This window comes from Vipera ursinii, assembly GCF_947247035.1.
Source record: "Vipera ursinii genome assembly, chromosome: 13".
In the NCBI taxonomy this organism is placed as follows: domain Eukaryota; kingdom Metazoa; phylum Chordata; class Lepidosauria; order Squamata; family Viperidae; genus Vipera; species Vipera ursinii.
The window spans coordinates 16857474-16868336 of record NC_139526.1 but is presented as its reverse complement, the minus strand read 5'-3'; the positions used below and the strand labels follow the sequence as shown (position 1 = coordinate 16868336).

The 10863-nt window shown below is 49.7% G+C and overlaps 1 protein-coding gene across 1 annotated transcript in view; it reads left to right on the top strand.

Moving 5' to 3' along the window:
- Window positions 1-2018: 2018 nt before the first annotated feature.
- FOXK1 (forkhead box K1) overlaps window positions 2019-10863 on the top strand; it is a 50676-nt gene continuing 41831 nt past the window's right edge. The window contains exon 1 of the mRNA XM_083373163.1: window positions 2019-2536. Coding sequence (XP_083229289.1) covers window positions 2103-2536 — 434 coding nt within the window. The 5' untranslated portion in view covers window positions 2019-2102. The remainder of the gene's footprint in view (window positions 2537-10863) is intronic.

Sequence of the window (10863 nt, the reverse complement as noted above, 5' to 3'; positions counted from 1 at the left end):
GTTTTTCAAAAGTTGGCCACTTTTCAGATATCTGGACTTCAACTCCCAGAATTCTTAAAGAGCCAAGTTTATTCGACATTAAAAGGGGCGTGTAAAAGGGGGGGGGGCGCCACCAGGACCAACCGCGAGGTCTGTCCGACGCCACGTGGCTTGAAGGACTGTCTCACTCCGGAGGAGGCCCCCTCCCACCCCAATTGTCAAGGGCCAGCTGACACTTGCACTCCCGGCCGCGTTGCGCGTTCTTTTGCAACGGTGCGCTGATCCCTGCGCGCTTCTCGATGCCCGCCGCGCATTGGGTGGCGGATACGACTTGCCTGGCCCCGGGTATGCTTTGCCCGGCACATCCTGGACGGATAAAAACAAGCCGTTTTGCAACGGAAAAGGACGCTTAACTAAGGTTACCGCGTCAAGGGGTTGCATTCGCACGACCCGTCTTTGGTTTCTTGCTTAAGGGCTTCCCGAACTCCGCCTAAGGTGCAGCCGTGGATTTTTTTTTTTTTTGCAAGCCCGAAGGCGTGCATTCGAGTCAACAGGAGCAAGGCTCGTGTGAACGCAGCCCAAGCGGGACTCCGAAGGGCAGGCTTCCTTCGCCTTGCCAGACCGTTGCATAACGGCCTGTCCTCCCTCCCCAAATCTGCGTAGAAGCGGCTGCCGCGAAAGGCCCTCCCCGGACTGACGTGGGGAGCCTCCACCCATCGCTACATCCGTGCCAACCTCCCTTTGCGCCGGTTCAGTTTCTGTTCCCTCCGACCTGTTTTCTCTTCTCCCCACCCCCCACCCTCAAGAGACCTCCGCGGGTGCCAGTATCCCCCCCCCGCGCGCCGCTTTCCAGGCCACGCGGACCGCCACTCCCATCGTCCACAGCCCAGCCAACCCTTGCAACGCCCCCCGACCCTTGCAACACGTCCCACCCCCTCCCACCCCCCCCAGAAAGCCCCACAGCTCACCCCACCCGTGCCCTCCGTGGGAAAGGACCCCGCTCCCTCCCTTCCCCCCCCACTCCGGAGCCGCGGAATCCGAGCGGGGCCGGCTCAGCCCAGCCCGCTCGTGTTTGTTTTGCCCGGCCACGCGGTCGCCTCCCTCTCCAGCCCCCCCCCACCCGCTGCACCTTCCTCCGGGATCAACTCACACTCGACACACACACACACACCTTAACCCCCCTCCTCCCCCCTCCACACCCACACACACAGCCCTCCTTCCACACTCCGCACCCATAGGGCAGCGTTTCCCAACCTTAGGAACTTGAAGATGCGTGGACTTCAACTCCCAGAATTCCCCAGCCAGCTAATTCTGGGAGTTGAAGTCCACGCATCTTCAAGTTCCTAAGGTTGGGAAACGCTGCCCTAGGGGACCACCACCAGCGTTTCCCAACCTTAGGAACTTGAAGATGCGTGGACTTCAACTCCCAGAATTCCCCAGCCAGCTAATTCTGGGAGTTGAAGTCCACGCATCTTCAAGTTCCTAAGGTTGGGAAACGCTGCCCTACGGGACCACCACCAGCGTTTCCCAACCTTAGGAACTTGAAGATGCGTGGACTTCAACTCCCAGAATTCCCCAGCCAGCTAATTCTGGGAGTTGAAGTCCACGCATCTTCAAGTTCCTAAGGTTGGGAAACGCTGCCCTAGGGGACCACCACCAGCGTTTCCCAACCTTAGGAACTTGAAGATGCGTGGACTTCAACTCCCAGAATTCCCCAGCCAGCTAATTCTGGGAGTTGAAGTCCACGCATCTTCAAGTTCCTAAGGTTGGGAAACGCTGCCCTAGGGGACCACCACCAGCACCATCACCTCTCCAAAGCGCGCTCCCCTTGGCCAGCCCTCTTCTCTGGGCGGGCTCCCCACTCGCGGGTGGGGGTCCGCGGACACGCGTGGCGGGCCGTCCGGGCCCCGCCCCTGCCCTCGACCCCCGCCCCCCGCTCGCCCCCGCCGAGCCAGCCCGTGCGCAACGCCCGGCCCCCAGCCTCGCCAAGCCAAGCAGGGCGCATTAGCGGCGGCGGCGGCGGCAGCGGGGCGGCTCCCCCCAGGGCGGCGGCTCCGCCCCGGAGGCCGGCGGGGGAGTCGGCTGGCTGGCTGGCTGGCTGGCTCGCAGGCTGGCGGGGGAAGATGGCTGAAGTCGGCGAGGACGGGCGCGGCGGCGGCGGCGGCGGCGGAGCAGCAGCCTTGGTGGCGCTGCGCTCGGCGCCTTGCAGCCCCGCCGCGCCCCCGCCGCCGCTGCTGCTGCCCCTGCTGCCCGCCGCGGCCTCCTCCTCCTCCTCCTCCTCCTCCTCCTCCGGCGGCGGCGGCGGAGCTCCGCTGGCCCGGCTGCAGGGCCGCGACTTCGAGTTCCTGATGCGCCAGGCGGCGGTGAGCATCGGGCGCAACTCCTCGCAGGGCGCGGTGGACGTGCACATGGGCCACTCCAGCTTCATCTCCCGCCGCCACCTGGAGCTGGCCTTCCGCGCGCCCCACTTCTTCCTCCGCTGCCTCGGCAAGAACGGCGTCTTCGTCGACGGCGCCTTCCAGCGGCGGGGCGGGACGCCCCTCCAGCTGCCCCCGCAGTAAGTGCCGGCCGGCCGGCGGGGTTGTGGGTGGGTGTGTTTTTGTCTGTGTTTGTGTGTGTGTGTGTGTGTGTGTGTGGAGGAGAGGAGCGGCTGGGTCTGGGTCTGGGTCTGGGGGTGGGGATGGGCATGGTGGTGGCGCCCGCCGCGGGCCCGGTTGGAGATGCAGCTGGGCGAACGAAGGGGGGGGAGAGGAGGAGGAGGAGGAGACGCGCCGGTGGGCGGTTCCGAAGGGAGGGAGGGGAGGGGAGGGGAAGGGAAGCCCCGCTGCGAGGGGAGGGGAGGGGGAGAGAGAGAGGGAGGGAGGGGGCCGACACGTGTCGGGACGATTTGTTGACAGGGCTGGTTGCGCGCACGGGCGAGTCGCGCGGTCTTGGGAAAGGGGCGAGAATAACCGGCGTCCCCAAGCGCGCTTGGCAGGCGTTGTGTGTCTGTGTATATATTTGTGTTGTATGTTTGTGGGCAGGGCGGGAGTCGTGAGAAGGGGCGTTTGCAAAGCAGGCTGGAAAGGAAGGGGCTCCCCCTAGCCAGGAAAGGTCTGGGGATGGGAGTCCGCTTCGGGGAGAGGAGGGGGAGCTCTGAAAAGGGGGGGGGGGTGTCCCTCTTGAAGAAGGGGACCACGGTTGAGCAGGGGGACTCTGGCTGGGGAAGGCAGGCCTACCTTGCAGGGGGCCAGTGTTTGAGTTTCGTCTGATGTTCTTCTTCATCCAACTCCTGACAGAGTCGGGAGGGTGCTATGGGGTTCGGACAATCCACTGGACCCTACTTAAGGGCACAGAGGAGCTGCATGTACCCCTAAATGGGGGGGAGGGAGGGAGCAACGACTTGAATCGTGGAATGGCCTGTTCACCCAACAGGCTCCATCCGTGGCAGGTTATCAGAAGAGACCTGCTGGCCTTTCATGCTGGTTCAGCGGGGGTGGGTGAACCCCCCCCCCAAAACAGGGGTCTCTTTTAAAAAGGCTTTGAGGGGTGGGCCTTTGATAGGGTGGGGATCAAAGGCAGAGGAAGTGGCTAGGCCTTGCATCTGGAAGGCGTTTGAATGGTAGTTTCCCTGGTCTGGAAACCAGCTTAGACAAGGGGAAGAAATTTGAGGGGGGGTCTTTTTGAGGAGTGGGTGGGGGGAGCTTTGTAGGACTGGAGAAACTTCACCCCCAACTCTTCACCCCCCCGTAGCCGGGAACGCTTCCTTTTTATAAGGTCATTTCTCCTGCCAGTCATTGCTTAATTGATTAGCTGGATAAGTCAGTTGCTGAGATCACCATCTCAGGTCTATTTAGAAAGAAAGGGGAGGAAAGTCGGGGGGGGGGGTGTCCAGACCAAACCCCCCCTCCCAGGCAGAAATCCTGCTTTTGGGGTCCTTAGGAAAGGACAGAGGTCTCTCTTGATCATCAATCTCAAAGCGGCAGCCTTGCAAATTGAAGAGATTGGGTGTTGATACTGGACACGGAGAGGAAGCTAAAGAGCTTAATGAACAAACAACCAACCCAGCCAAAAGTAAACAAATCCACAATTCAGCTTTGTAAGAGGTGTGAAGGCAACCTGGTGTTTCCAGAATGGGGGGGGGGCGGGTTGTCCCTGATAGCTGCATGTAACATGGCGTAACGTTGCTTTTTTAGGGCCACAAGAATGCAAATGAATTGTGCCTGCTTTACAGTCAAGATTCAACTCGGATCTAATGTAGAATTGCTTCCATTTTCTCCTCTGTTCTTTCGCCCTCCCAGCCTGGTTGTGAAAAGGCACAAAGCCTGTTGCTTGTTCTGTGGTTAATAGTCCTTCGGGCCTGCTCCGTGTGAGTTTTCTTGGCAAAGTTGTCGGAAGTGATTTTTCCGGAGCAGCAGCGTTTGTTAGGGCCTGAGAGAAAGGGTTTTTTTTATTCTTTTCTGCTTTTTTTTTAATCCAGCACCTTCGCCTCTGGGGAGATGAGAAAAGGACAAGAAAACACAAGAAAAATTCTGCACATGTCGAAGAATCCTTTGTTGATATTTAGATCATGTGGTGCAAAAGTTTCCTTTTGAAGCAATCTTGGATATTTTTTTGCTTGGTCTGTGTTTATAAAATTGTTTGGAAAGCAGTTCGCACTACCACCAGGTTTATTTTCTAGACAAGGAGTGCCCGAACCTTGGCGATTTTAAGACTTGTGGATTTCAACTCCCAGAATTGCTGGCTGGGGAATTCTGGGAGTTGAAGTCCATGAGCCTTAGAAGTTGCCAACGTTGCACATCCCTAGTCCAAAGCCTGTTTGAAGCCCAGAACGATGAGATAATATCTATTTTCTGGACAAGAAGTGTCCAACCTTGGCAACTTTAAGACCTGTAGACTTCAAGTCCCAGAATTCCCCAGCCAACATGACTGGCTGGGGAATTCTGGGAGTTGGAAGTCCACAGGTTTCAAAGTTGTCAAGCTTGCGCACCCCTGTTTTAAGCAGAAGGTAACTTGTTTTGTGGGGTGGGCAGTTATAGTCTGCTAGACCTGGATCCCAACAGAAAGCATTGGGGTATTTTAGAGCAGAACAACCGGAATTTCAAAAGGATTTAATGTGGGTGGTCCTGAGAGCTAATTATGAGTGTGTAATAGGGGAACTAACAAATGAAGGAATGTTTTAAGGAGGGGAAGTGTTTAAAGTGAGGATGGTAAGAATGAGATTCCTCGACTTTTGCAGTCAAAATTCCAAGCAAGTGAGGGGGTGTGTGTGTGTGAAATAGTTTCAGTTTTAAGAGGGGGGAAAACACGGAATGCCTTTAGCATGAATGTTGATATTCCCTTCTAAAGGAAATAGAAAGCCACCAAAAACAATGTGTAAAATTGGAGCTGTTACTCTGGAAAATTTGGGTCTGGAAATGGAATCCTTCAGATGATAAAAGAACAGGGTCTGTAGGATTTTTTTAAAAAAAAAATGGATTTTGAACATTTGGCTCTGCTCTTCAATCAACTCATTGGCTGGCTGGGGAATTCTGGGAGTTGAAGTCCACGCCTCTTAAAAGTTGCCGAAGTTAAGAATCTCTGGCACAGAGATAAATGCAAAGAAAAAGAAATAAAAAGAAATAAAGCCAGTCCTTGTCCTTAGGCTACAGAAACAGGGTAGAAAGAACATTTTTTAAAAGCAGGAAGAACATTCCTGAAAGTGCCAGATGATGAGGAATGAGGAAGAAGAGGGTGATGAAGAAGAGGAGAAATTCTAAGTCTCCTTTCTCCTTCCTGGGAAAAAAAAGTTTTTGCCTGTTACACGAACCCAGCCTATTGACGTTTGGGCAATAAACCAAGATGAAGCTGCCTGAATCGGAACAAGGAATTGTGTGAACACTCTTCTGTCCAAACCTGGTCAATTAAAACACCAATGTGGGGCAGAAAGTGGTGGAGTATATTTTCTGATTCGAAGAGGAAAAAATGGATTTTAGGTAGCAGATCTCCTGTATTTAGAGAGCCAGATCTGCCTCTGGATAGTAATTAAATATATATATTTTTAGCAGAGAGTTTTCTGCTATAAAATAGTCCACGTTTGGAAGTTCCTTGAAGGATTTTGGTTCGTAGGAATGGGGGGGGGCAAAAAAAAGTCTCAGCAACAGCTGGATCCCATAAATACATTGTGGGGAGATAAATGAAATTGAACACAATTTCTTGACTGATGCAGGATTGTGATGGATGCAGGGCTGCTGCTTACAAACATAAAAACGTTTGTTCATGTGGGTGGTTGCAGAAAAGTGAGTCTTACTTGTCTTGATCATTGGCAAACCATGGTTTATGGCTCAGCATAGATGGGTACACTATCCATTGGGGGGGGTGAGTTGACAGATCAAGGATTAATTAAGCAAACTATGGTTTGGTGAAATGTGTCAGCCCAGCCTGTTGACTTCCTTGTGGGCATCATCGAAAGAGTTCCTGATATTTGTAGCCTCCACGTTGCGTGTCACAGTAGCTCCGTGTGGTTTCAGGCTCGGCGTTTCTGCGTGTGTTACGTATGTGTGTGCTTTGGAAACAGTAAAAGGAAGCAGTAATGCCCAAGAGTTTGCTAACCTCCCTCCCTCCAAGTTAATTTTCCAACGGGCGATTGCTATTTTTGCAAACTAGCCATGAAACAGGAGTTTGCGCGAGGTGCAGTCTTCCAATAAGGTGTCCAATTTTTGCCTTACCTGGAGTTGTTTGATTGAAAGATAGAGAGTCATTGGTGCCTGCAATTTGCACCATTTTTGTAATTGAATTTTTTGAGTAAACAGCCCAAAGGCACTCTCTTGTGATAGGCAGTATAGAAAATTGTTAAATAAAAAAAAATAATAAACATGGAAAGAATACGCCGAAGATGTAGTGGTGGACAGATGTAGAAATTTGCTATATACATAAAATAAAAATAAACATGGAAAGGATGGGCAGAAGATGGTGTAGAATGCACACAAGTATGGCAGGCAGTGTAGAAATTTGCTAAATAAATAGAATAGAATACTCTTTATAGGCCAGGTGTGATGGGACACACAAGCAGTTTCTCTCTAGCACAGAAGCTCTCGGTATACATACAAGCAACAAAGTAATACAATAAAACGTACTTGTACAAAAAACACATTTATTGTAAAAATAAATAAACATGGAAAGAATAGGCACTGAAGTGGGATAGGCAGTATAGAAATTTGTTAAATACATAAAATAAACATGGAAAGAATAGGCAGAAGATAGTCTACAATGCACACGATTGTGGTGGGCAGTGTAGAAATTTCGTAAATAAATAGAATAGCTTTATAAGCCAGGTGTAATGGGACACATAAGGAATCTGTCTCTGGTGCAGAAGCTCTCAATGTACATACAAGCAACAAAGTGATAAATAAAACACTCCTTAAAAAAACATTTATTTTAAAAACAAATAAACATGGAAAAAACAGGGAAAAAGTGGCATCTTTCAGACTTGAAACCTTATAGCCTGGCTGGCTTTTAGTCACCAGCTTCCAAATTAATCTTTGCGCTCTCTTTTTTAAAAAAAAAAAATACACAAAGTTACATAACTGCAAGCTGTTTTCTTGCATTTAGATATTTGGTGACCCATCCCGGGCTCGTTGCTTTTCCCCAAGGCAATCCGGGCTTGGAAATGTTTTTGTTGGGGGGGGGGGAAATCTGGGACTCTTATCAGGGCAATTAATTTCTCCTTGTAAAACATGGCTGACTTTTCCCTTCCTGCTTTGTAAGAGCCCTTGGCGTCGGTGCCCCCTCAATTAACTTCCTCTCTCTCTCTCTCTGCTAAAGTTGCAACGGGTGCCAAATTAAGAGCCTGGGAAAGGCAACTTGTCTTTGCATGATTGATTTGTTTTTAAAATGCCCGAGCAATATCTTTCCCCTTCCAAACGCTTGTAAACGTGTTTTTCACACCTGGGTAAATTATGCAAAATTGGATAAAACTGTATATTTTCCCCCTTTGGGGTAGCGACACAGGAAGCTGTCATCCATCACAACAGGAGCATGAAACATGTAAAGGGCCTTTTGATAAGTTTTGGTAATGAAGCGGGGGGTGGGGAAGTTGGGAAGCCCTGCCTTTTATTTTAATTTGCAAAGAAATTTTTAAAAAGCAGCGACTTTTGTTTCTAATTTGCAGAGAAACTTTAAAAAGCAATGCCTTCCGTTTTAATTGGCAAAGAAGTCTTCAAAAGTAATGCCTTTGCTTTAATGGGCAGAGAAATTTTTAAAAAAGCAGTGCCCTTTATTTTCACGAGCAAAGAAATTTTAACGTGCAATGCCTTTTACTTTGTTTTAATTGGAAAGAAATTTTAAAACGCATTCCCTTTTATTTCATTTTGCAAAGGAATTTTATAAAGCAACCTTAAAGCTTTTATTTGGTTTCCTGATTTCTACGCTGCTAATAATTCTGCTGAAGTGGGGTGGGGGGGGAGAACCCATACGCTTTCAGCTGCTGTTTATGATCAGGGTAAATAAACCTCAGAGTCCTCCCTTTCCAGTTGTAAAGCCGATGATGCAATATTTCCTACCCCTTCTTGCTTGCTTGCTTTTCCCCCCCCCCTCCCCTTAAATGGAATTTGCCCTGTGGTTTCCCGCAGGTAAACAATTCCAGTTCTCTGCGTGCTCACAGACCAGGCCTCAAAACGTGTGGCGTGTTTTCCTTTCCAGGCTAAAACTTGAAACTTGTTTGGATCTGGCTGAGCACATGGATATCATTACTTCTGGGTTTTTATTTATTTCTTTTGCTTGCGAGCCCTTCCTATATGTGTTTTGGGTCACAGATGCCAGGGGAAGGGAAAACTGCAGGAAAGGAAATTCCACATGTACGTTACAGGTCTGTGGTGTATATATATATATATATATTTTCCTGCATATGGCTCTAGTTTAAAGTGTGGTTCCGCAGAGATTTTACGCAGCAGGGCTTTTGCCGAGACAGAAAGAAGCGGCTGAAATATTTGTCCGTTTTGTGTTAGCCTTCCCACCGTTGGGAGACCGAAGATCGAGAGACGCTTTATAAATAGACTCTGCTAGCAAGAACTTCTGTGTTTGGGCCACAGGAGTTGGATCAAAGAGTTGAAAAACAAGGGTTCCTTCTCAAGGGCGATACTTATATACAGGTGGTCCTTGACTTACGAGCACAGTTGAGCCCAAAGTTTCTGTTGTAAAGCAGGACATTTGTTAAGTGAGAGTTCTGCCCCCATTTTACGACCTTCCTAGTAGCCACAGTTGTTAAAGTGAATCACAACTCGGTTGTTAAGTGAATGTGGCTTCCCCATTGACTTTCCTCGTCAGATGTTCGCAAAAGGGGATCACGTGACCCCGGGACAGAGCGACAGTCATAAATATGAGTCAGTTGGCAAGCGTCTGAATTTTGATTCCCCCAGTCCTGGGGATGCTAAAAAGGTCATTAAAATGGTCACTTTTTTCACTGCCTTTGTAACTTTGAATAGTCACTAACTGTACCGTTGTAAGTCAAGGGCGAGCTGTATTTACTTGGGCCTAAATTAGGGTTTGTAGTAGATCTTGGTTTGTTAAAGCAAGCCGCCTGCCACGAGTTTGATTGTAACTGTGGCTTAGAAGAGAGTTTGCAGGAAAAGCTAAAGCCGGTAAGAGTGATTGTGGAAGATGAACTAATGACCTGCTTGTGACCAATAAACCAGGTTAATGATTGTGCTGATGGACCCAAACCAAGGAAACTCACACTTTCTTGAGTGGCCAATTGCTGGCTCTTTGCCTGGCCTACTTCACAGGGCTGTTGGAAAAAACTGGAGGAGACAACATGCTTTGTATCTTTAACTCCTGGAGGAACACAGATTTAATAAAATGAACCCCCCCCCCACACACACACCCTCTCTTCTGTTGGTGCAAGCATTTTTTTTTTACAAATCAATCTGACACTTCATTGAGCAACCGTTAGTGACTTACAATCAGTCCTCCCACTTACAACCGTCTCCATGGTCATGTGACTGACACCCAGGCGCTTGGCCACCAGCCTGTGTTTTGCAGTGGTTGCGACATCCTGGGGGGGTGTCACACGATCCCCATTTGCAATCTTCCCAGCTGGCTAGCCAACAAGGCAGATTCAGCCAAGGAAGCCACATTCTCTTAATGACCATCAGATTCGCTTAACAACGTGGCAAAAAGGTCGTAAAATCAGGCACGGATTAACAACTGCCTTGCTTAGCAAGGGAAGTTCTGATCCCAGTTGTGTTGAAAATCGAGGACTATTTTAAAATATTTAACTGCATTGTTGTTGAAGAGAACTCAGCCAATTACCTCCGGGCCTGCAGAGAGCAGATATCGAAGGCTCGATCAGCTCCAGAATTAATGCTCTAAGGAGACATTCAATCATCCTGGTGTGGGTTTAATTATTAGCCTGGATTTTCTGTGTTTTTAGGAAATGCACTTCAAGTCGGTTTGTGTTTTTCTGCCCCTTCTGTGATAGAGGGGTTAAAATCCTTCCGTTGAGAAAAACCTCTGGCGCTTAAGGAGTTCTGCATTTCTCTCTCCTCTCCTCCGGGCTGTGTTGGAAAATATAAACGCCTTGCAAGTTTCTATTTCCCAGCGACATAAATCTCAGCGCGAGCTGGTGAGATTCAGGTTTCGCAGCTGTGTTGTTGTCCGCTTCTGCACCGTGAACAAAGAAATAACAAAAAACGTGAAATTTCTCCAAGGAAGGCAGTGAAACCAGCTTTACGCTGAGCGAATTTCCTCGAGAACAGGAAGAACTCAGAGAAACAAAACATTGGTCTCTCAGAGCTGAGGGCGTCTTGGCTGCTGTGAATTAATCTGAAATTCTTGTCCCTGGAGACTGTTCGGGCATGGAAAGAGGCTTGTTTTCTTGATGGAGTGAACGAGTGTGGGGTTCCTCGGAAGGCAGTTGCTTTCGCACCA